A 27,239-nucleotide genomic window follows, 5' to 3' on the forward strand; every position below is an offset into this window, starting at 1 on the left:
TTGTTTTATATAAAGTGTAGCATGCAGTTTTTGTACCTTGTGTAGAATTGGTACTATTAATAGTGTCTTGGAATTCTTTATTACGGTGTGAAGTTTTTTCTTGTTGTCTTTCACAGTGGCATTATATATCATCGTGTGAATTTACTATAGTTTTTCTCCATTGATGGACAGTTAAGTTGTATATAATTTTTTATACATATATGCACAAGTATTTATAAAATAAATTTCTAGAAGTATAATTGCTGAGTTGGAGGTTATGATCTTGAATATTGATCTGCATAATGGTTGTTTCAACTTAATAATGCCTTCATCAAGGAATATGAGAAGTCCTGTTTCCCTATAGTCTGATAACAGAATTGTTTTTTGTGTGTGCTAATAAGCACATTCTCTATTACTGACCTATATCCCCAGCACCTTAATGTAATATTTTTTTCCATATTTTTTATTGGTACATTATAATCATACATAATAGCAGGATTCATTGTTACATATTTGTACATGCACATAACATAGGATTTTTAAATGTAAGATATCAATAAGTAGCCTAGGGGCGTGGCTCAGTGGGAAAGTACTTGCCTAGCATACCTAAGGCCCTAGAGTCAATCCCCAGCCGTGCAAAAACAAAACAAAGCAATACCAAAAAACCAGTTTCATTACCACCTAACAAAAGTGGTATTGGTAGACTGGGGTGGCCAGGGACTTGTTTACATGAGAAAGTGAGGAGTTTCATCCAATAGAATTATCTCCAGGGAGAGTCAAGTTGCACAGCTGTGGTTTGGAGACTTGGAATGGGGTAGGAGAGACATACAGGAGGTAATTCTGTGGATAGTATCATATGTCATTTAGGCTGCTCTCTAGACCTTTGGTTGGAGGCTAGGGCAAGAAGATTATAATAAAAATGAATGAAAGCTGAAGTGAATTGTTTTGTAAAAAGATACTTTGGTTGGGCTGGGATTGTGGCTCAGTGGTAGAGCGCTCGCCTAGCACGGGCAGGACCAGGGTTCGATCCTCAGCACCACATCTACACCTAAAAAATAAAAAATTAAAATTAAAAAAAAAAGATACTTTGGGAAGATAGTGCTTTTGTATTGGTGTTAGCAGCAATGGCCCTTGTCTTCAGTGAAGTCGTCAGTTCCTTGGCAAGACATCTGTAGTGGGCACTGGTAGGGGCCTGCTGGGCATCAGTGCCTTCGTTTTTACCACGGTCAGCCATAACATGTATATTAGGGGAAACTGAAAGCTCCACTGATACATTTGGTAGATGTCTGAACCCAAAAGCTGCATTGTCTGACATCAGTAGAGGCCAGAGACCATTAGAACTCAGAAAGTAGGAGAAAAATGCTGAATCTTGTTTGAAAGCACAGAGGCCCATCGTGGTGCACTTTTATGACATTTTCTTAGGAAATCTCAGCAGCATTTAACAAGAGATTGGGGGTGGGATTTTCTGCAGAGTGAGAAACTCTATTCCTTGTATTATAACTCCTATCTACCTGCTTTTTATGGCCTGTAGAATACAGGTTACATATAGGATTATGGAATGTAGCAGGTGGTAATTACAGGAACAAAACAAAAGCAAGAACATTTTCTAAGCATTGAAAAAAAAATTGCTGAAGTCTTTTGGGCGTGATTTGTTGAAGTGAAAGGCCTTCGAATGTTTGTATGTAAGCGTACGTACATGGGGAGGGTGAAATGAGGAAGAAAGTCTTGAGATGTCGTAGAAGCAGTAGCTTTTCTTAAAATAGTATTGCATGCAGGCTGTTCTACCTGAGTGAAAGGTGGTTGAAAACACTAAATCTGTTTCAGACTTCTTATGAAAAAGTAAGCCACCAGTGGCCTCAAAATTAGATGATGATGCGAAAAACAATGTAATAATATTTCTGTGTTGTACAAAAAAGTCCACAAACCTTAGAATGAAAAAAAAATGGATGAAACAAGCTTTACAAATTTTAGATAATATGCTTACAGACTGAACACACTGTGTAACATTATTAATATTTTATATAACAAAAGCCTATTCTGATTATTTCCTAAAACTCGTAATGAACATTAACTTCAGGTTTTGTGAAATGTTAGCTTTTAGATTTCTCTTCCTGGACAGACAGGATTTTACTGCTGTGAATTTTATACATGTATGACTTTTGGGTAGGAAAAAGACCAGGGACTCTGGTTTTACCCAGTTTATCCAGCAGGGGGAAAATTATTCTATCACTACCCTCTGTCAGAAAAAAGTTGCCACTCCTACATCCCTTGATAGGGAGTCAAGGCTGGTCTTTATCCATTTGGTGAGGGAGGAGCATACAAGAATTTAAGTGCAAGTCTTCATTTATTTCATACTCTTACAATTTCTTAATTTAATTCTTCCTTATGTCTTCACATCCTAGTTCCTGTTTTGAGGATTAAGTTACTGATAGTGGAATCTGATTCTTCAAATTAAAACTGGATATACATTTTGAAATGTCTAATGTTTCATATTTTTTTAATATTTAACAAGAAAAAAGAAAGAATATTGAAGTACCTAAAATTTTTCAACAGAAGACAGCTATCACTCAAGGAATCAAGGAATCCCAAGTAGTCTTTTTTTCTATTGACTATTGAAAAATTAATGTTAAAAATGGTTAAAGTGCTATAATATTTTATACAAAGAATCCACAAACCTAACCTTTTAAACACACATAAGGAAATTACATTAAAAAAAACTTGGAAAGATATTTTTCAAGCATGTACAAAGCTTAGGATGTAGTATAATAAGCTGCCACAGACCCTACCTACATCTGGAAGTTCCTTATATGTTGCCAGTCTTATTTTCACCATTTCACCCCATTGTTTACTCTATAGCATTCCTCTACCATTTCACTTGTATCACTAAAATATAGGCACAGCTCCTCTATAAAAAGTGCATACCAGCATCACCCCTTTAAAAAAGCAACACTATTTCTTCTGATGTCATCAGATAGCTAGTTGGTATTCAAAGTTCCTCTTCTATATATTAAATAAATAAATAAATAAATAAATAAATAAATAAATAAATATTTATTTATGGTAGTGGTGCTGGGGATTGAACCCAGGGCCTTATGCATGCAAGTCAAGCTTTCTACCAATTGAGCTATATTCCTAGCCCTATATAATAATATTTAAAAAAAATAGTTTAAATCAGGGTCCAGACCAGATCTATGAATTGTAATATTGGGATTGGTTGATATATATCTTAAATATCTTTTTCTCTGTTTCAATTTTCCTCCTCAAGTTTTTTCCTTGCAATTTCATCTTTGTGGGAAAAAGATAAGTTTTTATTCTGTAAAATAGTGACTTTGAGACTTTTTGGTCTCACATTGCCTTTACACTTAAAAATGGTTAAAAATGAGGGATTGTTTGGATGATATATAGATATAGACAGATAGATCTACATGTCTATATAACATACTAATATTTACTGTTAGAAATAGGTTGTTTTGGAATGTTTATTTAAAAATAACAACAATAAACCCAGTACATGAGACTATACATAAGTGTATATTTTTATGAAAGATAAAAATTTAAAAAAAACAGAGCAGTGGCATGCTTCACATTTTTGCAGATCTTTTTTAATATCTAACTTAATAGAAGATTGTTGTAGTCTTATATCTGCCTCTGCACTGTCTATTGAAATCTGTTGTTTTGGTTGAAGTATATGAAGAAAATATGGCTTCATATAGAGGGTTGGAAAAGAGAAATATTTTACTAGTCTTTTCAATAATAAGTGTACATTCTTCTTTGATACCACACTAAAACTTGACAGGTGATGGTTTCTTGAAGGTTAGTCGAATGTAATTTGAAATCTTATCAGTTGAGTTTTTCATATTTTGAGGCATTGAAATCCATTTGGTCTGTCTGGCATTTTGCATGAATCCCTTATCCATGCGTAGTTTTGTAACATCATGCATTGGTCATGAGGAAAATATTTCTTCACTGAATTGTATATATCATTCAAGTGTTAACAAATTTTCTTATGAAGTATTTTAAGTATCACATTTATTGTTATCACCACCCATCTATCTCCTTTGTGAAGTCTTTTGGGAAGCTGTCAAATTCATGGTGATAGATATAAGTATTCAAAAATTCTTTTTTTTCCCCTGGAATACTCAAATTAATATTTCTTTTTTTGATGTGATAGCCTCACTTCATTTATTTTTGACAAAATATTTGCCTAGTATCCAAACCTGAATAAACACAGTTTGTTAAATAAAGATGGAATTCCATGCAAAAAGCAGCTTTAATTTCCATCTCAAACAATTCACCAATGCTTATTTCTTTTTCCAAATAGTGAGTTGGTTTCCTCCTAAACTAAAAAAGGTGATCAGTGAAATATTCTTTTTTGTTTGTTTTGAATATTAATATGAATTTATAATTTTTTTTTCATACAGGGATTGAACTCAGTGGTGCTTAACAACCGAGTCTCATCCCCAGCCCTTTTTTTATGTTTTGTTTAGAGACAGGGTCTCACTGAGTTGCTTTATGACCTCACTGAGTTGTTGAGGCTGGCTTTGAACTCATGATCCTCCTGGCTCAGCCTCCCAAGCTGCTGGGATCACAGGCCTGTGCCACTGTGCCTGGCTTCATGCTTTTAAATTTATTTCATGTATTTTAATTAATTGCAACTAGTAAGAGTACTACTTTGCCTTATTTTGTCTAGTAGGAGCCTCTTCAAATTAGCCCTTAAGTTCTTTGGTTGTGATGTCCCTTGTCTTTGATAGTTTCTTTGCTTTCTTATTTGACAAGATGTCCCAGGCTCATCTGGGACATTTTCTGCCATTGAGCAGAAATCAGTTCCTTTTCTGGGAAGATTGTGGTAACTAAATACAATTTCTCCTAAATCAGAGAACCAGACTGCTCATTATCATTGATTAGTGATTGGATAGCTGGAAAATAGGCATAATACATCATGAATTTATATTGATACTTGCAATTCAAATTTAGGATCCATTGATCCTTTTGTCAGTTGTCTATGATATGCACATAATGACTGACTTGTTTTATCTCATATTAAACAAATGAGAGTTTCAGAAAATATCAGTATTACCACCAATGAGGTGATTATGGAAAGTTTTGTAATTAAAAAAATGAAAATAAAAGCATTATTAGTTTAGTCAAATTGGCCTTTTTTTATTCCACATAGGGCCTGGAGTGGATTAGGCAAGTGCTCTACCACTGAGCTGCATCCTCAGCCCTTTCTTATTTTTGAGACAGGGTCTTGCTAAATTGCCCAGTTTGACCTTGAACTTTCTTCAGCCTTTGGGTTAGCTGGGGTTTACAGGTGCTTGCCACTACGCCTGGCCAAATTGGTTCTTATTATTTTTCCTTTGATACTAGGGATTGAACTCAGAGGTGCTTAACTGTCGATCCACATCCCCAGACCTCTTTTATATTATTTAGAGACAGGGTCTGCTGAGTTGCTGGGGCCTTGCTAAGTTACTAATGCTGGCTTTGAACTCGGGATCCTCTTGCCTTAGCCTTCCAAGCCTCTGGGATTACAGATGGGCACCACTGCCCCTAGCCAAATTGGTTATCTTAACTGAGCCTTACTATTGATGTTTGCTGTACATCTTAAGACTGTTTTCCTGTTTCTTAAAGCAACATAGTTGCAGCTATTTCAATGGAATTGAATAAATCTGTTTACTTTCTGACTCAATCACATTGTGTATTTGTTACATTAGTAGATCAAACACTTAATTGATAAATGTAGTGTAGATGACAGTCAATAATGGACTAAATTTTCCCTGTTCTTTTTAACTCTCAAATTGGCCTCTTTATTTTTTATCAATATTTTATCCAGTAGTCTCCTTATATCCGCACTTTTGCTTTCTGGGGTTTCAATTACTTGGGTGTCTCAGTTATTGGAGGTCAGCGGCTATATGAAAATATTAGATGGAAAATTCAAGAAATAAGAAATTCAAAAGTTTTAAATGGTGTGCGGAGTAATTGACAAAATCTTGCCCTGTTCTGCTCAGGACATCAATCATCTCTTGTCCAGTGTGGCCATGCTGTATACACTTCCCACCTGCTAGTGACTTAGTTGCTGCCTCAGTTGTCAGATTGACTGCTGTGGTATCATCATGCTTGTGTTCCAGTAACCTTCATTTTACTTAATTACAGCTCCAAAGTGTAAGAGTAGTGATGCTGACAGTTTGAATATGCCAAAGAGAAATCATAAATTGTTTCCTGTAAGTGAAAAGGTGAAAATTCTCAATGAGGAAAGAAAAAAGGTCATATGCTACAATTGCTAAGACTTACAGTAAATTTTGTTAATCTCCTACTGTGCCTAATTTGTAAATTAAACTTTGTCATAAATATGTGTGTATGGGGAAAAATGTACATGTAGGGCTTGGTACTGTGTTTTTAGGCATCCACTGGACATCTTAGAATGTATCCCTAGGATAAAGGCAGACTACTGTATACATTTTATTCTTTATCCACACCTACTCTCTTTTCAGTGTCTTAGAAAAGAAAACATCCTTAGAGGGCAAGAAATTCTTGCTGTATAATATCTGTACCCAAAGAGAATGATTTTTTTTGTTTTAAATGAATATGCTATGAATGAATGAATTTCTTTTTTTAATAATAGCACAATTTTACCATAGCACTTATAAAATTATTTTCCTATAATTTTATAGGGATTGGAGTGGGGAGATGCTGAGGATCAAACCCTGGGTCTTATGTGTGATAGGAAAAGTGTTCTTACCACTAAGCTTTACCCCAAGCTCAGTTAACAATTATTATTAGATCTATGACTATGGGATAGTGTAATCAAGATAATTGTGTACTGGAAATTGAAGTAGTGATTACTAAATTAAAAATGATTTGCATGTGGAATATTTAGTGATATTTCTTTTTTTTTCCCCTCCCCTTCTAGGTTAAAAAATAAATCATGACTGAGTCTGCCTCTAGCACAAGTGGTCAAGAGTTTGATGTATTCAGTGTTATGGACTGGAAAGATGGAGTGGGCACCTTACCAGGAAGTGACTTAAAGGTAGGCTCTCCTTATTATTATGATTGTGTGTGTGTGTGTGTGTGTGTGTGTGTACATCTGTATGTGTTTATTTTTAAGTGAATACATATGTGAAATAAGAAAAGCATTAAGCACAGTGCTTTGGGTTTTATGTCATGCTCACACATCAACAGTAAATTTACAAGACACATTGGAATGCTGATGGATTGGCAGAAGCTTTTGTTACTTGAGTTAGAAGACTAAGAATATAAGAATAGTCTGTAGCATGTTCTTATTTTACAGAAGTTAATTTATAGCTTCCAGGAGGATCATCTCAGTTTTGACTCGATCATGAGGGCCAGTAAATACAGAAATGGCAGAGATGAAGAGATTAAGTGCAGAACTTTGATTTTCATAGAAATCTTAGCTTCTTGGATTTTGTAGTAATGGGCTTTGCTACTTGGAATAACTATATTTTATTTGTCTTAGCCTTCTTGTTTAAAAACTGGATAAAATAATGTTAAAATACTGAATAAACAGACTTTCATTTTCTTAAATTACTTATAATGTAAATAATTGTTTTTTGTATAATCACTTGTTCAAAACAGGACTTCGCTGTAAGTCATAGTCCTTTTTTTTTTAGATGAGAACCCTCTTCAGGAGTTTCATTCTGCTTCTGTTGTACGTGCTTGCCCTGCCCCTTTCCCCAGGACCCTGTTCTACTCTAGGCCCATCTGTGCTGCACCGTGAAACATGGTTGTGCAAGCATCCATCTGGGGAGCCAACTGCCCCCACCTCTCATATCTGATTTACTTTTGCTCTGATCCTATCACTGAGACCTTGAACCTGTAGGTGGCCTTTTAGACTTTCTGTCTGTGTTTGGTCATTTGGGTGTTTGAACTTCTGATCTCCCTAATAGACTGTCATCTGACTGGCCTCTTTAAGGCTTAGTGTCCTGAACTATCTTGAATAGAAAAATTTCCCCCTGATAGAGGCTTCTTGGAATCTAATCCCTTTTCGTGGCTGTTTGACAGGTATCTTAGCCAAGCCTGCCCTCACTCATCCTCAGTGGGGTGATTTGAACAATCTGGCTGTCGTTGGAAAAAATACTTGAGATTTTAGTTTGGTTAGGTTTAATTAAGTGCAGTGTTCCAACATCTCAAGTTTACTGTCACAGAAATATTGCAATGAGTTTAGTGAAATCTGGAGAAATTGATTTATTTTAAATGAATACCAAAAATACAGTTAGATAGGAATATTTATTCTAGCTCTCTATAGCATAATAGTTGATAACTAGACTAAAACTGAATGATAAGATAAATTGTAAGGTAACTCAAAAGAAGAGTCCAAAGATTTCCAACACACAGAAATGATTAATGTTTGGAGAAGATGGAAATATTAATTACCCTGATGTGATCATTATACATTGAGTGTGTGTGTGATACATATACGTATGTACACATACATATATGTATACATATATATATGGAATTATTATACTGTACTATAAATATGCAGAAATATTTTGTGGCAATTAAAAATTTACAAAAAAAAGTTGGGGTGTTAATTTTACTTCTGTGTGACCTTCAACAAGTTAATTAAACTCTTCAGATCAATTTTCCTCTATAAAATAAGGAATTAAACAAATATTAAGGATTTTATCTGCTCTGGCACTTTCCAAGTGTCCATCTGGACATGATATGATAGAGAGTACTGAAAATTTTTGAGTAAGAAAAAATATTTCTCAAGTTCTAATAAAGCCAAATATATATGAGCCACCTGAACTTTGTCAGATTATTTAAAATTCCCAAGCTTTGGAAACCGTATCTGTCAAATGGGGCTTTTAGAATCTATAATAAGATTTACAACCATAAAAATGATTGAGGATTGAAAAAAACTAATGTATATAAACAGTTAACCAATTTTTTATGGCTTTACAGTATCTTTTTTATTGCTGCACTCCCTTAATTTTTCTTGTATTTTTATTCCTTAATGGCTTTTTTTATTTTTTTTAACATCAAGTGAATGGAGAAATTTGCAATTATTGTTCAGTTAGCTGTTTTCCCCCCATTTTTTATTGGTGCATTATTGTTGTACATAATGATGGGATTTGCTGTTATATATTTGTACATGCACACACTATAACAATATAATTTAGCCAATATCACTCCCCTGCAAAAAATACACCTTTTATTTCAGGTATTTATTTTTATGTGGTGCTGAGGATCGAACCCAGGGCCCCGTGCATGTTAGGCAAATGCTCTACCACTGACCACAATCCCAGCCCCTAAAAAAATACACCTTTTAAAAACACAGAATAATAGGTAAGAAGCATGTGAAACAATGGGCATGGAGTAAACGTGAGTGTGGAATCTTTCTATTCTACAGTCCAATAATGCAATGGCATGTACTTTTATTGGGCTCAGGTTTTCAACTCTGTAACGAAAAATGACTGTATTTTCTATCCATACATTGTATAACACACTTGGAAATCAAGGAGGAAGAAGAAATACTGGGGAAGGAAGACACAGAAAAATTAAATTTCTATTTCCAATTCTGAATATTCTCAGCTAACATCAAACTATAGTGTTATTATACAGTTATAAAACAAAAATCTCTATTTTATCAATTAGGAAGAAGTTTAAATTTTGGAATAATTATAGAATTACAGAAAATTTGCATAAATGTGAACAGAGAGTTCATATATATCCTTCACTGTGTTCAGTTAGCTTTTGACAGGAGATTGAAGTTTCTACCTGTAGGAAATTTGGATTGCTTTAAGGTTTTCTAAGCAATGACCTTTAGAAATCAGCTTATACCTCTTAAGGCATTCAGATAGTTAAACCACTTAATGGGTGTTATAATCTGGGTTATTTGATATGACTTTTAGATTCGTCTAATTACTGGGTCATTGCCAGGTGTTCAGTTCCCGTTATGTGCTGCAGACAGTTTGACACTTTCACTTCAGAAAATAATTTGAAAATTATTTTTGACTTTATGGCTTTATTACCCATTGTATCTAAAATTCAGAGACTAGCCTGTTGATTATATTATATTGGATGTCTAATTCACATGCTTGTTGTATTAAAATCTGAGTTGCTTAAGAGATCTGATTGAGGAAATGATTTTGCAGAAAGTTAAAATACGAGAACTTTGAATCAGTTGTAAAATCTGCCCTCTCACATCATGCTTTGCTTGTTGGAGACTAGCCATACTTCTGCTTTTTCACGAGTAGGGGCATGGGGTTCTCCTAACAGTATAGTAGCTTCAGACGGTCCGCCACACTTCACTCCGTTTTCTATCATGGGAGCAGGTTTTTATGTGCTTCAGCTGTGGCCATTTTGAAAGGCTTTTCCTCTGGGAAAGCCTCATGATCACGGCCACTCTAGTTATGTCTTTCTTCTGCACTTGCTGGTATCTTTCACAGCAAAGTTCAAGTCCCCTGAAATTTTCTGTAGGATATGATTTTGTTTTCTTTTGTGATCTGGCCTCCCTTTGGGCACATTTCATTTTATTTCTCAGCACCTCTGTTTTCTATCCATACCAAACTACTGAGATTTCATACTCTGGACCCCTTTTACTGTTCCCTGTGCTGGAATTCCCCCTTCCCCTCCCTAGGCCTACTAACCCTTAGATAAAGCAGAGCAAACTTTGTCTTTGAGGACAGATGTGGGAGGAATAAGGGAACTTCCTCTCTGATGAACACTTTACCTGCATCTTCTTGTTTCATCCTTTTATGCACTCCTTTGGGGGTAGTGTCTATCTTGCAGGTCAGTTTACAGACAAGGAGGTGCAGAGTGGTTATTGCATTGGCTCACGTCACTTACTGGCAGAGCTGGATCTTGAGAACAGGCTTCTCTAGTATTAAAGTTGATTATCTTAATCTTATACTATACTGCTGCTTGAAGACTGAGAATATTTTCATATCAACAGAGATACAAGAAAAATTTACAGGGATAGAGAAGGTAAAAACTTATTTCAGCTGAAGAAATTAGGAAGGCTTTGAAAAGCAGAGTTCTTTTGGTCTTTGGGTGCTGAAAATAGAGATTCAGTGAAGACTTCTAGGGGCAGCAATGGGAGGAGGGCAAGAGAGAAGGGTATCTAGAAGAGGCAGGAACTTCAAAATCCAGAGAGTGGTACAGGAGAACAGCAGGTCTCCACCAGTGGTCTGGAAAATATTGTGGTCATTAACAAGGCACTTTTTGCCTAAGCAAGCTTTGGAAACTTTACCACTGCCTAATTTGTTCTTTTTTAAATGCAGAGAAGCATTTGTAGATTAATGTCTTAGGGCCAACCATCAGAAAAGGCAGGTGACTAAGTGGTGGTGGAAAAGAGCCTGGCAGGGTTCCCAGTGCCAAAGCAGTTTTTCTAACTGAACTTCTAATGATGTCTGAAATTTATCCACAGAGAATTATTCCTCTGGGTCATAAGGATTTAGTCTTTGAAAGTCCCTCAGTAAAATGCAGATACTCTCCTGAGAGTGATAGCATCTTATCTAGTAAGAATAATTGCCATTTAGCTGAGAGCAAGACCATGTGGCTGCAAAGCTCAGTGCTCTCTTAATGCTCAGTTTTGCCCTCCTGGATGAATGTTTAGAGCTGTTTAGTTACCAGACATCTTTGCCTTTAAAACACATTGGTAATTAGAATTAAAATGTCAGCATTGAAAGTAATAAAATGATAAGAATAACCTCAGTAGTGTCTTCTAATGATCTATTATTGAAGACAAACAAAAATAGAAAACAGAGCCTTTGTCCCTAAAGCAAAAATAAAGAAGAGAATTTTGAATCAATTAAAGGTGGTTCAAGCCAAACAAACCACACTTTTGCCACCCCTTATAAATTTCAGACATAATTGTTTTCTGATTGACCTGGCTACATCTACATGCAGAAGACATTACCATGTCAGCTGGTGTGTTTGTTTTGCTTGATAATCCCTTTTGTAAAATTTAAAATTTGGAAATTCTTAATTATAGAAGGGAGCCACTTGGCAAATTTTTGTACTGCTCTGAGATCTCTAGATTAAAAGAACTGATAATTTAAAGAGAGAGAGAGAGAGAGAGATGACGTTTCTCATCATTCCAAAGCCATAAAAGCATTACCAGCCTCAGAAACTGTTTACTTGGGGGAAAAAACAAGTTAGCAAATCAGTCTTCCTGGAATCCTTTCATTGGGACTTTGGTAATGTTAACAAGGCCTAAAACCGTGTGCTCACATTTTTCTACAGTAATGGGTGGTAGAAGACATAGTGAATGTGAATTTGAGAAGACACAGGAAAAGTTGATCTCTGTGTCCTTTTGCATATGATAAGGTTGCTTTGAAAATGCTTTGAGGATTTTGATTTTTGAGATAAGTAACTTTGATAAGGGCAGATGTACTTTACTTTCTCAGGGTTACAGGATGCCTTAGAGGATATGATGAAACCTATGGACTCCACCACCCCCCCAGAATATACATGTGCACATAACCATAATTTTGAAAGCATCTCATGCATCAACCCTTGAAGTCTATCCACAGATCTCTGACTTAGAGAAGCTTACTGTCCCTAGTGACATTGTATCTTTATTTTGTATTTAGACTGTGAATCAGTTACTGGCAATTAATATTAGAAGGAAAAGATGACAGGTTGAATGTTGTGTTGTGGGGATATTACCTTTTTTCTTGAAAAGTTTTTGAGCCATATCCTTCTAAATATAATAGTTGTGCATTTTTACTTGGAGATTCCATTCAGTAGTGTTCTGTTTCTTAGTGTTTGAAATGCAGAGTGGTTTCCAGTTGAGCAAGAAATCTACAACTTCAGCCACAGCAGCCTTTCTGTTTATGAAAATATTTGATGCTATTTTTTGCATTTATCAAGTAAGCATATATGAAATAACATGTAATACTTAAAAGTGCATATAAATTAACATGTAAAGTAAAACATCTTACCTGAACCTAATTAGCAAGTTTTCCCTTATTTTTTAAAAAAATCATAATTCAGAATTGATTTTGTCACATTCTTTAATATCATTAATTAATAATTATCATGGCAGCTTGTTTTTTCTACTCTTGCCCAGTAGATGGTACTGTCAGCCTTATTATGAAATATTCTGTTTCCAGAGTTGATCAGTAAGAATAATTCTGTTTCTTTTTTTAGTTTAACTTATTTTTAGTTCTTTTCCACCTCATTAAATTTTGCCATTTTCCAGACTGCTATATCATGCTAAATGTTCTACACACATGTTCCCTGAAAACTTGTATCTAGAATGTGTGAATTCAGGGCCATGCACAGAGGTAACTGTCAGGCATCCAACACACAAACAGTAAACTCAGGTTATTGCAGAAACTACTTTGTTTGAAGCTTGCCATAAGGTGAGAGGAAGTTTTCAATATTAGGAATGTGAATGTCCATGTAATCAAAATACCTTTACTTTTTAATGATAAAATTGTTCTGTAAACTAGAGATGAAGATAATGGAGAATTTTATTTTATTTGGTATTGGAGATGGAACATAGGTGTGCTTAACCCAAGAACCACATCTCCAGCTCTTTTTATACTTTATTTAGAAACAGGGTTTCACTAAGTTGCTTAGGGCCTTGCTAAGATGCTGAGCCTAGCTTTGAACTTTTGATTCTCCTGCCTTAGCATCCCAAGCTGCTGGGATTACAGGTGTGCACCACTAGGCCTGGCTTATTCTTTTTGTTATTATATTTCCTTTTTGTATTGCGGATTAAATCTCCAATGCTTTGCTACTGAACAGTATTTACTTTTTGAGACAGGGTCTTGATAAGTTGCCCAGGCTGTACTCACACTTGAAACATTTCTGCCTTAGCCTCCCTGAGTTGCTGGGACTACAGATGTGCACCACACTACACATGACTTAATAGTGGGGGATGGAGATTATATATATATATTTGGTGGTGCTGGGGATTGAACCCAGGGCCTTGTGCATGCAAGGGAAGCACTGTACCAACTTAGCTATATCTCCAGCCTAATAATAGAGAATATTAAAAGGCAGTAAAGAAAGAGGAAGCACAGCTCTGGGGAGGGAGACAACAATACAAGTAAAATACAACTGGAAAATCTATGGGACTGCATAGCTTCAGTCGCAACCTGTGTTCTGTTTTCCTTCCCCCAATTTGAAATTTGCAAAATGCAAAGGTCTTAATGTTGGTGAAAGCCTTGTCCAAGATGCAATTGTTTCAATTAATTTTTAACACATAGCTAATTTGTATAAAGACTATATATGAGTCATGTAATAATTATTGTCCTGAACATTTTTGTAAATCTTGCCTCTTTCTGCTGTGTCATCCCTAGTTTCGGGTAAATGAGTTTGGAGCCTTGGAAGTTATTACAGATGAAAGTGAAATGGAAAATGTTAAAAAAGCAACTGCTACCACCACTTGGATGGTACCAACTGCTCAAGAAGGTAAGAAGGAGTCGTCTGCTTTTTATTTATTCCCATTGAGAGTTTCGAAATGAGAATATCTAAGGTTTTAAAACAGGCTGGAAATTTGAAAGTCTTGGGTGATTTTTGTGTCTCATGTTCTTAGGTAAATTTCTGTAATGAAACATGATAGGAGCCAGCTTTTAAAATATTTTAAATAACTATAAACTGTCTTCTTTCCTAATGCCAGATCTGTAATAGCACAAAGTTAGTTTGAAATTATCAAGTAAATCCAAGTTGTAATCGCCTACACAGGTGATTGAGCCAAAGCCTGCCACTTTTTTTCTCATCTATTCCGATGGTTGTAACTAACACCTATATGCTGATGACTCCTAAATCTATTATCTCCAGCCCCGACCTCTCCCCCGAGCTCCAGGCCCGTATTTCCACCTGCCTACTGGACATCTCCACCTGGATGTCCCACAGGTACCTCAAACTACACATGTCTGAAATGCAATTCATTTTCTATTTCTTTCTCCCTTTCCCCCAAACCTGTTCTTTCTTCCGTAACCCATGTTTCAGTTGACCTAGCACCATCCGCCCAGTGGACAGGCCAGAAATACAGGAGTCATCCTGAATTTGTTCTTCCCATCCCCATATCCTCTTACTTAATGCTCTTGGTTTTTATTTCCTAAATATGTCTCAGATCTGGCCTTTTCTATTATTACTGCTACTGCCTTAATTTAGGCCCTTATCAACTCCTACCTGAACTATTGCAGAAGTCTTTTAAGTAATTACTTTGCTTCTAATCTCACACCCTTCCAACTTACCCTGCACCCTGAAGTCAGAAGAATTATGTAGATTGCTTATCTGACACTTGCTGATTTCTCTTTGCCTCTTTAGCAAAACATACCAAGATTTGGGTGACCTGCACCCACCTGCTTGCTGTCTCCTTCCTTTCTGTCCCCTTCTCTGTGTGTGTTGTGTCCTGCCAGTGCCAGCAGCACAGAATTGTGTGGGATTTTCCCAACTCAGCTTGTGGTTTCATGCTTCCTTGCCTTTATTCATGCTGTTTTTTCTGGCTCAAATGCCATTTCTCTCTTGTCCATTTGGCACATTTCTCTTCAGCCATCAAAACCCTATTGAGGCTTTGTATCAGAAAATCCTTCCCTGACCTCACCCCACGCCGAATGAATCACTTCTTCCTTTGCACTACTTCTGGAACTTGTTCATGCTTCTATTATTGCATGCATCACATTTTATTGTAAATATTGGTTTTCTTGCCTGTCTCCTCCTCTAGACTGTGAGCTGTCTTGGGCAAGGTCTATAACTGTCATTACTAGTGTGTAGCATAAATTGTTGCCTTATAAATGTTTGCTGAATGAATGATTAGTTTAATGATTTAGGCAAAATGAAATGCAAGTTACCCAATGATTTGTGTAATTATGATTCAGAAAATCTGCTACATTAAAAGTAAAATAGATGCTAATTAAGTAAAACAAAATTACTCATCAAAAGACTAGAAACATGAAATGACAATAAATGACCCTTTTGATTTTATCAGAGATGCACCTATAGATTAGAATTCTAGAGACTGACCATTGTATCTTTGGAATTGAGTGATTAATGAAGTTTTCTCAATTTTGCTTTGAACTCCATAGAAAAAGCCTTGTACAAGCATCTGTTTATTTTTTGGCAGACTATTTTATTATAGAAATAATTCAAGTCATTTCCTGCCAAGACCATTTCCCTCTCCCTCCCAAATTCTGTAGTTCAATATTCCATTCCTTCAGCAAACAGGATTCTTAATTGTGTTCCTAACAAAATTATTAGAAGGAAAATTATACGTATATTTTGGAATGTCTTCTGCCATGGTTTTAATTCTTTTCTTCTTCTGTTCATCTTCTAGTCTTTTCAGAGAAGACTGGGGTGCCTTTCAGGCTGAAGGATCCACTGAAAGTAGAAGGGCTTCAATTCTGTGAGAACTGTTGTCAGTATGGCAATGTAGATGAGTGTCTTTCTGGAGGAAACTATTGCAGCCAGAATTGTGCTCGGCATGTCAAAGACAAGTAGGTTGTTGCCCTGTTCCATCTATAAAGTGGGTTTCGGAGTCCAACATCATGGTGCCTTTAAATACAGAGGTTTTGCGCACTCTGCTGTGTCACCCATTTTTGCTTTCTTTTTCAGAGACTTTCCCCCTTGGGGACATATAACCCGGGTCCTTCTTAGGTCTAGTGACTCTTTTTTTTTTTTTTTAATTTTATTTATTTATTTTTTATTTTATTTTAATTTTTATTGGTCTAGTGACTCTTGTCACACCTGATTTGAATTGTACTGCCAGTGTTCTCCCTGCAGTACAACGGTGCCTCTGCCTTCAGCCTTACATTTACATTAACTTGATTATACCCCAGCTAAGAGTATTTAGGTTTTTCTGGGATACACTCACATCTTAATGATAATAGTATGTATGGAAACACAGTTCTGTTTGTAATTTCGGGAGTTCTTAGGTAATTCAGTTAAAATTCCACAAGTGAAACAAAGCTTCCCACTGACTGGCTGGCAGTGAGTCACCTGAGTGAACGTGGCCATGGAGGGTAGCACAGTGAGTCATGTTAGGATGATCTCAGGGTGCAGACAGGTGCTGTGTGACCTTCCCTTTTGGGGACCCTGACAGGGTTGAGCTAGTCAGCAAGAAGGTATATTTCTTGCATGTAATTGTGTGTATAGACAGATGACTTGATGTTTAAGTGTAGTGGAGCTTCCCACATATTTAAATCCTCATGGCCTTGGAATTTTCTTTTTTTTTTGGTTGCCAACTGATGCTATACAAAGTTGCTTTTCACCTTTTCAGTTATTTTCCCATTCTTAATATTGCTAGATCCTTGCTTTAAAATTGATCTGAAGATAAGTACCTCTAAGTCACTGGTTCTTCTTTGGATGGCAGACATGGCAGACAAATAATTGTATACTTGTTAGCATCTATTTCACTAAAATTGCTGGTCCCCTTTTAAAATTGACAAATAAGGTAATTTATACTTTCTACCCTGATAGAGTGTCCTACATAATAGTGATTTTAACTGTTCTCTGAATGTGATATTCTACTGCCTATGAACTTCTCCTGGTGATTAAATATTAAATATATTTCCTTTGGAGATAGATTTTTGAAAATAATTTTTGAATTGATAATCAACATGTAGATGTTTGATAGGTATTGTTTCCTGTCACTATTTTGGGGTTATAAACACAACAGAGACCAGAAGGAAGAAAGGGATGTAGGAGAAGACAACGAGGAAGAGGATCCTAAGTGTAGTCGGAAGAAAAAACCAAAATTATCTCTGAAGGCTGACCCCAAGGAGGATGGAGATGAGAGAGATGATGAAATGGTTAGTATCTCTTAGGTAACTGCCAAGGACCACGGGGATGCTTCTCAAGTGGGTGGCGTAGTGGTCTCAAGTACTGCCCTTGAGCCAGTTATTTGAGTTCAAATGTTGTTCTATTACTGTTACTGTTTGACAGTTGCCTGGCCTCTTTGTGTCTTACTGTGTTCCTCTCAAAAGAAGAATCATAAGTAATAGTACCTTCCTTTCAGATGAGGAAGTGGGAGGTGCTGGAATTTACTACTGGGCTAAGAGGCAACAACAAAACCTTGCAAAATGATAAACCCATTTTGATAAATTGCAAGTAGTGCTCAAAAAACTATATGAGTAGATAGAAGATGGCACATAAATATCAAGTACCTTTGGGGAAAAAAATCATTCAAATTGTGCTAATTAAAACATAGATATCTTATCCCTAAAGTATGTCTGAGTGGTTCCATATGAAAAGAGTACTTAGAGGTCATAAAGCTTCACTTAAGATCAACATCAAGCCACAGTTATTTGCTGGACACTATTCTGCAAGTGTGGAGTATAGGGGATGAATGAAAGAGTAAAGAGGCCAGGGTCTCTCCTTGCAGAGACATTTTCTTCTTGTTAGGGGGACATAATAGATAAAGTAAATGAACAGGAGTAATATCCATCCTAAGTGTTATGTTGAGAATTAAAATGGGGCATTAGGATTGGCTGAATCATCTAAGTTGGGTTTTCAGATGATCACTGTGGTCTCAGTAATGAGAAGCCAGTGCTGAGCAGTTAGGAGCGAGCAGCCCTTGGGGCAGCTGGACTTCTAGGGGAAAGCCTAAGGTGAGAACATACATGGCATGTTCTATCAAGGAAATATCAAAAAGACAAGATAGTCAAGCATCAGGGATGGGGGCAGAATGGAGTGAGGTGAGGCTGAAGAGGTTTTGTGTAGTCAGGGAAGATGGGCCTTCATAGTAAACCAGAGTAATGGGTTTTCATTGTTTCCTGGGTGTAATGGGAAGTTGAAGGCAAGGGATGCTTTGATATGATAAAGGGAACCAGTTAGAAGTTGCTGGCAATAGAACAGGTCAGAGGGCTATATAAGATAGAAGTCAGTGTATTTAGAACTGTTGGTAGAGGTAGGGTTGTCAGGCTGTGGGAGGGAAAGGGAAGACTCAGAAGTTCTAAGAATTTCTTAGATTAAGAATAGGAAGGCAGGGGTGGCACAGAGAACCAGGAGTCCTTTGGCCATCATTAGTTTAAGATACTCATGAATCTCTCAAGTAAAATCCCATGTGTGCAGTTGGACACAGGCACATGGAGTCAGGGCAGGGAGCTGGAGATGAAGGTTAGGAGTGTTTGGCATAGAAACGACCTTGAGATTCCAAGGAAAGTGGTCAGATATAGGAGAGAAGGGGCTGGATTGGCAGACACATCTGCAGAGGAGCCTGAGAGGGGGGCTAGTGAGGTCTGAGGAGAGCCAGAACATAGTGGTCATGAAGCTGAGAGCAAACTATGTTTTGAGGAGGAGGGGGCAGCATTTATGCCCTTCCATAGTGTAATCCTTGGAAGCGTTGTTCTTTTTCTGGAGACCTCAGTCCAAAAGCAACACAGTACTCAAATGAATGATATTCTTACATTTCCTTCAAATTTACGAAGTGAAATTGAAAAGAACAGCAAGAAAATAAGCTTGCTGACAGGTCTCTTGCTTTTCATTGGTGCCAGTTTCATGAACTTTTAAAGTCATAGTTTTCCTTTTTTACTGTAGGAGAACAAACAAGATGGAAGGATCCTGAGGGGTTCACAGAGAGCCAGAAGGAAAAGACGAGGGGACTCAGCTGTCTTAAAGCAGGGTGAGCTGATGAGAGAATACTTTTGCTTGTAACTGAGTGAAATTAAAAACAGTTCGTCTAAGTAAGTGCTAGTCCCCATTATTCTGTATACTGTCATAGTTGTGGTTCTTTGATTCAGTTTTCTCACTAAAAATGACTTTGAGGAAGTAGATTTAAAGAAAAAGATGGGAATTAGTAACTTTCAAGTAGGTTCATGGCAAGCTTGCGAACATCACCCCCCAACACCCCCCCGCCCTATTGGGTAGATAGTTCCTTCTCCAAAACCTCTGTTCTTGTTCATTTCATGTTCCCTCTCAGCGTAACCAACTCCTGACATGGAACCTTTTTCCTGTTTGAGTTCTTCAGGCAGCATTTTATTCTCAGGAGGAATCCAGGCTGCAGCCCTTGCTTCATTATTCGGCTGCACACACTTGTTCCCCTGTTTGGCATGGACCTTGGTTCGTTTATATGGCGGCCTCTGTGCAGCTTGGTTCCGGGGCCTGCTGCATCTGCCCTGCCAGTCCTTCCTTCTAGGTCACTCCTCTTTGCACAGCCCAGCTCCCAACCTGCAGTTACACGGTTCCTGCAAATCATTCCATTGGTGCCTGGAAGTGTTCCTTGCTCATTCTCCTGTTAATTTTTCAAAAAGAAATATTTTCACCTGCTTCAAGAGAACAACGTAATTTTTACATCTTTTTAGAGATGGCTTTTATCAGTGAGATTAAAGGGAGTAAATGAAATGCCTGAGTTATTCAGCACTCTGTCTCAAAATGTTTTATTTCTTCAACCTTTCTTTCCTTTCCGCTTAATTTCTGCTCTGGATGAAATTTCAACCCCTTGGTTCTTCTAGCACTTTTTTCCTTTAATCATTTTTTTTTTTCCCTTAAATGTCCTGATTTTTTTTCCTTGTGGGCTCTCTCTCTCTTTTTTTTTTTTTTTGCCTGTTTCAGTGCATCCCCTGAATATTTTCCCCCTGACTTTCCTACCCATTAAGTTGTTGTACTCCTTCCCTCATTTTTAATATTTTTATCAGATTAATCAAAAATAAAATAGATATGAACTACCTCCCTATTTTATCAATTACATATTTTTTTTCTGAATTGAAAAATATTGACTCTCACTGCATCAATTTGTTTCCTCTCCTTTTCTAAGATCAGTGGATGTTCCCTAAACATTCAGTGCACTGGCCTTTTTTCAGTCTTCTACTTCATAATCTCTTAGGAAAAAAAAATTTGAGCATCCTGCTTTTAGAACTTTTCACTTCCTGTAGGTTCCATGGACTGACCTCTCTCTGCTTCCTACAGGTCTCCTTCATTTATTCTAAGCTCCTCTGCTTCTTTGTTCCACCCTCATATCAGTGGGTATTCACCACAGCTCTCATTTTCTTTGGAAAGAAATATGAGCCATGGAAGTAAGAGAAGAGAGGGGAATAGTACAGTTGGAAGTGAGAGGTCACAAAATACACAGTGGATTTCTTAGATTTGGAAATGCCATCATTCAGTCTCACTTGTCTTTCAGGTTTGCCTCCTAAAGGCAAGAAAGCTTGGTGCTGGGCATCCTATCTGGAGGAGGAGAAAGCAGTGGCAGTGCCTGCAAAGCTGTTCAAGGAGGTACGACCTTTCTAGAAGTACTGTGTGTAAGGGCGGAGGGGCTCGAATACTGATGTGGATTAGTATTGTCATTTCCGCTGTCTGTTTAGGAAATGTGACTTGGGATAATTTCTCAAACACACTGCTTTTCATGTGTGTGTGACCCAGAAGGGCACCTCCAAGGCCAGTTAGCACCAGTGCATGCCTGCTTTCCCATGTGGGGCATGTGTGGCACTCACATGCGATTTTCTATCAACATTTACTAGACTTTCAGTTATGATTTTGAATAGGAATACTAATACTATTACTGGAAAATTAATGGATAAAGAAAAACTAGCATGAAATTTCATGTTAACATCATGGCTCAGAGAGAATGAAAAGGGGTTACTGAGATTTAGGTCTTATAACAAAGAAACATCTAAAAATGGGTAACTATATTGCATTAGTAATAATGAAATATTTTTCATAGAATATTTTTAAATTAGTTAAAAATGTAGGTTTCAGGTGTAGTTCTGAGTATGAACTGCTGCCCCAGGCTAAAACAGAGGAGCCAGATAGTAAATATTTTAGTCTGCTGGTGTCTGCTACATCAGCACAACTTGATTGTGTAGCATGAAGGCACCGTGTGGAACGTGGCAGAGTCAGGGGGTGGTTAGCTCACTCCTGCAAAGTTTTATTCATAAAACTTACGGTGGGCTGGATTTGACTCCCAGACTGCAGTTTGCTAACCTTTGGTTTAAGTTATTTAGTTATAATTAATTGTGGTTATGTAATAAATCTATCATATATATCTTATATATCTTCATGAATGAACATGAGGAGGTTTTAAAACACGTCACCATTTTTTAAAAACTCCTTCTGTATTAGGGTAATTACATCAACAATGACAATATTTAATTTAAACAATGAATTTGTTTTACACATGCATTTGTTCTGGATAATTATTTTCTGTAACTCTGGATCTTTACCAGATTTTTTTTTCCTCTTCTTTATGAAAGTACAACTAATTACTTGAATCAGTAATACATTCAAGTGATTCGTAATATAAAAGTACCAAAAGAACATAAAACACAAAGTCCCCTAAAGCTCTATCCCCTTAAGCACTAGGTTTTCCAGCTGTTCCCTAAAGCTCTGTGCTCTTAAGCACCAGGTTTGCCAGGTGTCCACTCAGCCGCTGTCCTCTTAAGCACAAGGTTTGCCTCCCCTGAAGTGACCACCAGTACTAGTTCTTCTATTTCCTTCCTAGAAATTTTTAAGTACATACTAGCAACCTGCATATCTAAATCCTCTTCTCCCTCTCTTAAACCCAGTGACACCATGTGTCCCATACATTTTGGACTTTGCTTTTTTGTTTAACTTCATAGTTTGTGGATTATTCCACTTCATTTTGTTTATCCCTTGATCATTCTTTATACTCCTGTGTATTACTGTGTCTTACATCTGCTCCATAAAAATTGAAACTGTTCCCTGCTGATTGACACACAGACACATACATATTTTCAGACGTTCACTATATGCTCTAGTGACCTTGTACACCTGTCATTTTGCACCTGTATGTTAGGTAATTTCCTAAAATTTTGAATTGCTGATTTGAAGAGAATACTCAGGTTTTTTTACAGATATTATGAATTTACTAGAGATTGTACCAGTTTTCGTTCCTATTAGCAATGCATACCTTTACCAGTTTTCCTAGAGCCACCTATCCAGCTCTTTACCAGTCTCATAGGTGAAAGACATCCTTGTTTAATTTTAATTTGTGCAACTGATAGGTGAGGTTGAGTATCTTTTCAAATGTGTGAAAGACAAAGGCTGTAAACCTTAACTTTCTTTTCTATGACTTGCCTTAATCTTTGTCCATTTTGCATTGAATTATTCTGGATATTTTGTTATAATTTATATTTAGTTGTTTTTTTTATTTTTTTCCCTTATTTTTCTGGCTAAAGAGTCTTTAGGAATGATAATTATTCACATTTATAACTGGGCCTTTGAGGTGATACTAAAGCTGCTGTCATATTGCTTCTCAGTACCAGTCCTTCCCATATAACAAAAATGGATTCAAAGTTGGCATGAAGTTGGAAGGTGTGGACCCTGAGCATCAGTCCGTGTACTGCGTCCTGACTGTGGCTGAGGTAAGCTTTGCCTCTTTCTTATTTTTAAAATTAAATGGTGATCCTGGGTGTTATGAGGAAAACTGTGCCTTGGGCTGAGTGCTCACTTCATGCCAGGCAGGTCGCTCAGTGTCGTGTGTACGTTATCTCCTCTACCTTCTTGAGAATTCTGATCTGTGCCAATTGTGTTTTTTTTTTTTTTTTTTTTTTTTTTATCCTTGTTCTATAGATGAGGGAGCTAAGGTTCAGAGATGTGAAGGTGATATGTACAAGGCCACAGAGCCTCATCGTGGTGGAACCAGGATTTCGCCTCAGTTCTGACTCCATAAATGTTTCCATGCTACATTCCTTAACATAAGGAGCAGACCAACAGATATTTATATTTTTGTGTGTGTTTTGGGGTGTCTCTGAAAAATTTTCAAAAAAGTGGCTACGTCAAATATCTCTTTCTCCATATGTACTATAAGTCCAGAGTATTATTGGGAACATTTCTTTTTGATTTCTTTTTTTCCTTCTTTATTTGCCTCCTTGCTCCTTCCTGTGATCCAAGGTTATGCATCTTTTAAAAACCTTCCCCAAAGAATAAGATGATCTTGGCTACTAGGTTTAGTTATCATAATATTCTTTCAGTGACTTGGTGAATTTGTAAGGAGCTTGGCTCTTGCAGAGCACATAGTATATGACAGTTGGATGATGGCAATTATAGTGAGTGATAACGACAGTTACTCTAACCTGCAGCACATGCCAGGTAGTGATCCAGCTTCCTTCCATCTCTTAATTTATATTGGAAACAAGATTTTGAGATGGAGGCCATTCCTCTGTCTTTCACATATATAGTGAAAGGAAAATACTGTATTCTGCAGATTCTATATACAGCATGAGAATACTGGGACAGTGTGATTCAGATTGTATGTTTTCTCTTTTTTGGACTCTGGAGTCTTTGTTAGAACCCCTGAGTTGGAAGGGGAGAGCTTCTTTATGGACAGTGTGCTTTGAAGAGCATGAGAACCCTGGAGTGGTTGAGGGCCAGGTGTGAGCGCTGCCCTTGAAGAATAAGGATCAGGCAGAAGAAGATGAGCTGGAGGATTCTGAGGAGTAGCTAGAGACAGAGAAGGGTGCCAGGAGCAGGGTCTGCCATAGAAAGGAAGGGGAGAATAGTGTCAGATGCTGTGCTTGTTCTCCAGAAGGATGAGGTCACTGTGTCCTGAGCCAGCCCATTTAAGTAGAGCAGAATTGAATTTGAATTTAAGTAGAGCAGAATTGGATTAAACATAGATTGTCTTTGAGAAGTTTAGCTGTGTGTGTGTATTCCAGCTCTTGGTTTTTGAAGGAGATGTATTTTACCTTGTCTAGATTTTTTGTGTGTGTGTTTTTGGTACTAGGGATTGAACCCAGGGGTACTTAGCCACTGAACCACATCCCCAGGCCCTTTTATTTTTTATTTTGAGACAGGGTCTCCCTAAGTTGCTCAGGGCCTTGCTAAGTTGCTGAGGCTGGCTTGGAACTTGAGATCCTCCTGTCTCAGCCTCCTGAGTCTCTGGAACTACAGGTGTGTGTCACCATGCCCAGCTCCAGACTTTTTTTTATTATAGAAGTTTTGTTTGCTCACTGGGAAAATATCAACTAGTGTGAAAGCACTAGTTCTCTATCCCATCCCCTTTTCCTCTTTTGTAGCCCAGAGAGCATGACCTGAGAAGTTTACTGTGTCCTTCTAGATGTTTTCTATGCATATTTTTCTTTGTGACACATATATTATATACATATGTATGTACTTCATATGTATTATATATTTCATATATAATATATGTATGTACTTTTGGCCATGGGTATTATTCCATTTCATGGAATTGCTTTAATTCACTTAATTACTCTCAAATTGATAACAACTGTATGGTTTTCTTTGTTATAATTAACAAAAAGTACTTGGATAAATATCTTTTATATCTGATATGTTTTTGCTTATGTAAGTACATCTGTCAGATCCATTCCTAGAATTGCCAGGTGAGAAGTTCTGGACATTTTATGGACATTTAAATTTCTTTCTTTCTTTCTTTCTTTCTTTCTTTCTTTCTTTCTTTCTTTCTTTCTTTCTTTCTCTCTTTTGTGTGTGTGTGTGTGTGTGTGTGTGTGTGTGTGTGTGTTGTGTGTGTGTGACACATCCCACTATACTAAGGATGGAACCCAGGGGCACTAGCTCTACCACTGCAGCTACATCCTTAGCCATTGTTATTATTATTGTGGTGCTGGGGATTGAACCCAGGGCCTTGTGCATGCAAGGCAAGCCTGTACCAACTAAGCTATATCCTCAGCCCTATTTTTTGTTTTAAGATAGGTTTCACTAAGACTCTCAGACTGGCTCTGAGCTTAAGATCCTCCCCACTAAGCCTTCAGTTGCTGGGATTGCAGGCAAATGCCACCACATCAGGCTTGGATATTTACATTTTTGATGTGTGTTGCTACTTGGTGATTCATAGTGTATCAGTTGTTACATTCTCACAAAGGATGTATGAAAATTTGTTTAAGACTAAAAGACAAGTCTCTTCTTGATTTTTAAAACTTTCCCTCCTTCCTTCCATATTCCTTTTCCCCTTCTTTCTTCCTCTTTTCTTTTTTCTTTTGTAATGGAAAGAAACCATAAATAGTTTGAATTTTGAGAAATCCACTAGTGAGTCTGGTCCTGGAAGGTTCTGAGAGAGCAGCTGACACAGGGGATGGGAGCAGATGGGATGCAGATACACAGGGGAGTACAGGTCTCAGCCCTGAGGAGGAGTTTCTTCCTGCATTTGAACAGAAGAAGGGGGAACAGCTTGCTATTCCTGAGCACAGGCAAGTCGTACACTTGGAGGAAGACACTTGAGGGGCATCTTTGACACAGAAGGTGAATCATTGCCTGGGAGTGAGGAGTGGAAATAGTGGGATGGGCAGCTGTAGGAGAGGATTTGAAGGCTGTCGTGCAGCATGGGAAAGGGAGTAGACAGAGCTGCTGGGAGTGTTCCTATGTAGCAGGGCCATCCCAGCACTCGGTCATGGGTGGTTCTCAGGAGTTTATTGTCACTATTTGAAATGGTTTTGTTTCACAAATTAGTGCACAGGGAACTGTTGCTTCCAGAGGACATACAGTGTTAGGTTCCTTCATGGCTCTGGGCACAGTATTTTTATAAACTGATCAATAGATAACCTGATTTACATGAGTTTCTGTTTAAAGACTCCTTATTTAGCTTATATTTTTGTTTCATTAATAGTGAGCCCGTAGCCAGCAACACTACAACTCATGTCTAGATGAAGCTTATATAACCCATGTATTTTCTCTGTAAGGCACGTCACAGCATTCTGGCATTCAGGGCCCCCCCTCCTTTTTTTTTTCTTTCTAGTACTGGGGTGGAACTTTAGGGCCTTGTGCTGGCTAAGTGAACTACTCTTTCATTGAACTATATCACCAACCTCTTTGTGTTTAAAGAGCAGACATCAACAAAAATGTGACAACCATGTGTTATGGTTTGGATCTAGAAATATTCATTGAAAAGCTCATGTTTTGAAAGCATGGTTCCCCAATGCAGGAGTGTTCAGAGATGAAGTGAAGTAGGTGGTAACCCAAGGCTGGTGGGGCATGGCTGGAGGAAATAGGGGCTGGGGGGTACTCTTGGGGATTATATTTTGTTCCTGGCTTCTTGCTTTCTCTTTGCTTTCTGACTGCCATGAGCTGAGCAGCTTTCCTCCACCATGCCCTTCTGCCTCTCCTCAGGCCCAGACCAGTGGAGTTGGCCAACTGTGGACTGAACCTCTGAAATCATGGGTCTGAAATAAACTTTCCCTCCTTTAAGTTATTCTTGTAAGATCACAGTTGCAAAAAGCTAACACATTGTATTACTAAGAAGACACATCAAAGGAGACTCGTTTACAGTATAGACCAAAGTAAGAAGATAATACCGCCTTGTCAGCCTTGGGTGACTCACATTTTTTTTTTTTTTTTTGCCACAGTATATGCACATGTTCACAAACACTTGGTGTATTGTTTTGTGGATTAGAAATTGGTTTTAGCAAGCA

General features: G+C 37.4%; 1 protein-coding gene across 9 annotated transcripts in view; it reads left to right on the forward strand.

Moving 5' to 3' along the window:
• L3MBTL3 (L3MBTL histone methyl-lysine binding protein 3) overlaps positions 1-27,239 on the forward strand; it is a 109,453-nt gene that overhangs the window by 16,586 nt on the left and 65,628 nt on the right. For 7 of the 9 annotated variants that reach the window (XM_081295823.1, XM_081295828.1, XM_081295825.1 and 4 more), the window contains 8 exons: positions 6,887-7,003; positions 14,256-14,367; positions 14,737-14,811; positions 16,235-16,394; positions 17,576-17,708; positions 19,435-19,519; positions 21,017-21,108; positions 23,112-23,216. In XM_081295823.1, coding sequence (XP_081151949.1) covers positions 6,902-7,003; positions 14,256-14,367; positions 14,737-14,811; positions 16,235-16,394; positions 17,576-17,708; positions 19,435-19,519; positions 21,017-21,108; positions 23,112-23,216 — 864 coding nt within the window. In that variant the 5' untranslated portion in view covers positions 6,887-6,901. Of the gene's footprint in view, positions 1-6,886; positions 7,004-14,255; positions 14,368-14,736; positions 14,812-16,234; positions 16,395-17,575; positions 17,709-19,434; positions 19,520-21,016; positions 21,109-23,111; positions 23,217-27,239 lie in introns of those variants that run through there. The other 2 variants (XM_081295829.1, XM_081295830.1) reach the window with 1 other exon arrangement.

Source organism: Spermophilus citellus (assembly GCF_964194105.1).
Source record: "Spermophilus citellus genome assembly, chromosome: 5".
Taxonomy (NCBI): Eukaryota; Metazoa; Chordata; class Mammalia; order Rodentia; family Sciuridae; genus Spermophilus; species Spermophilus citellus.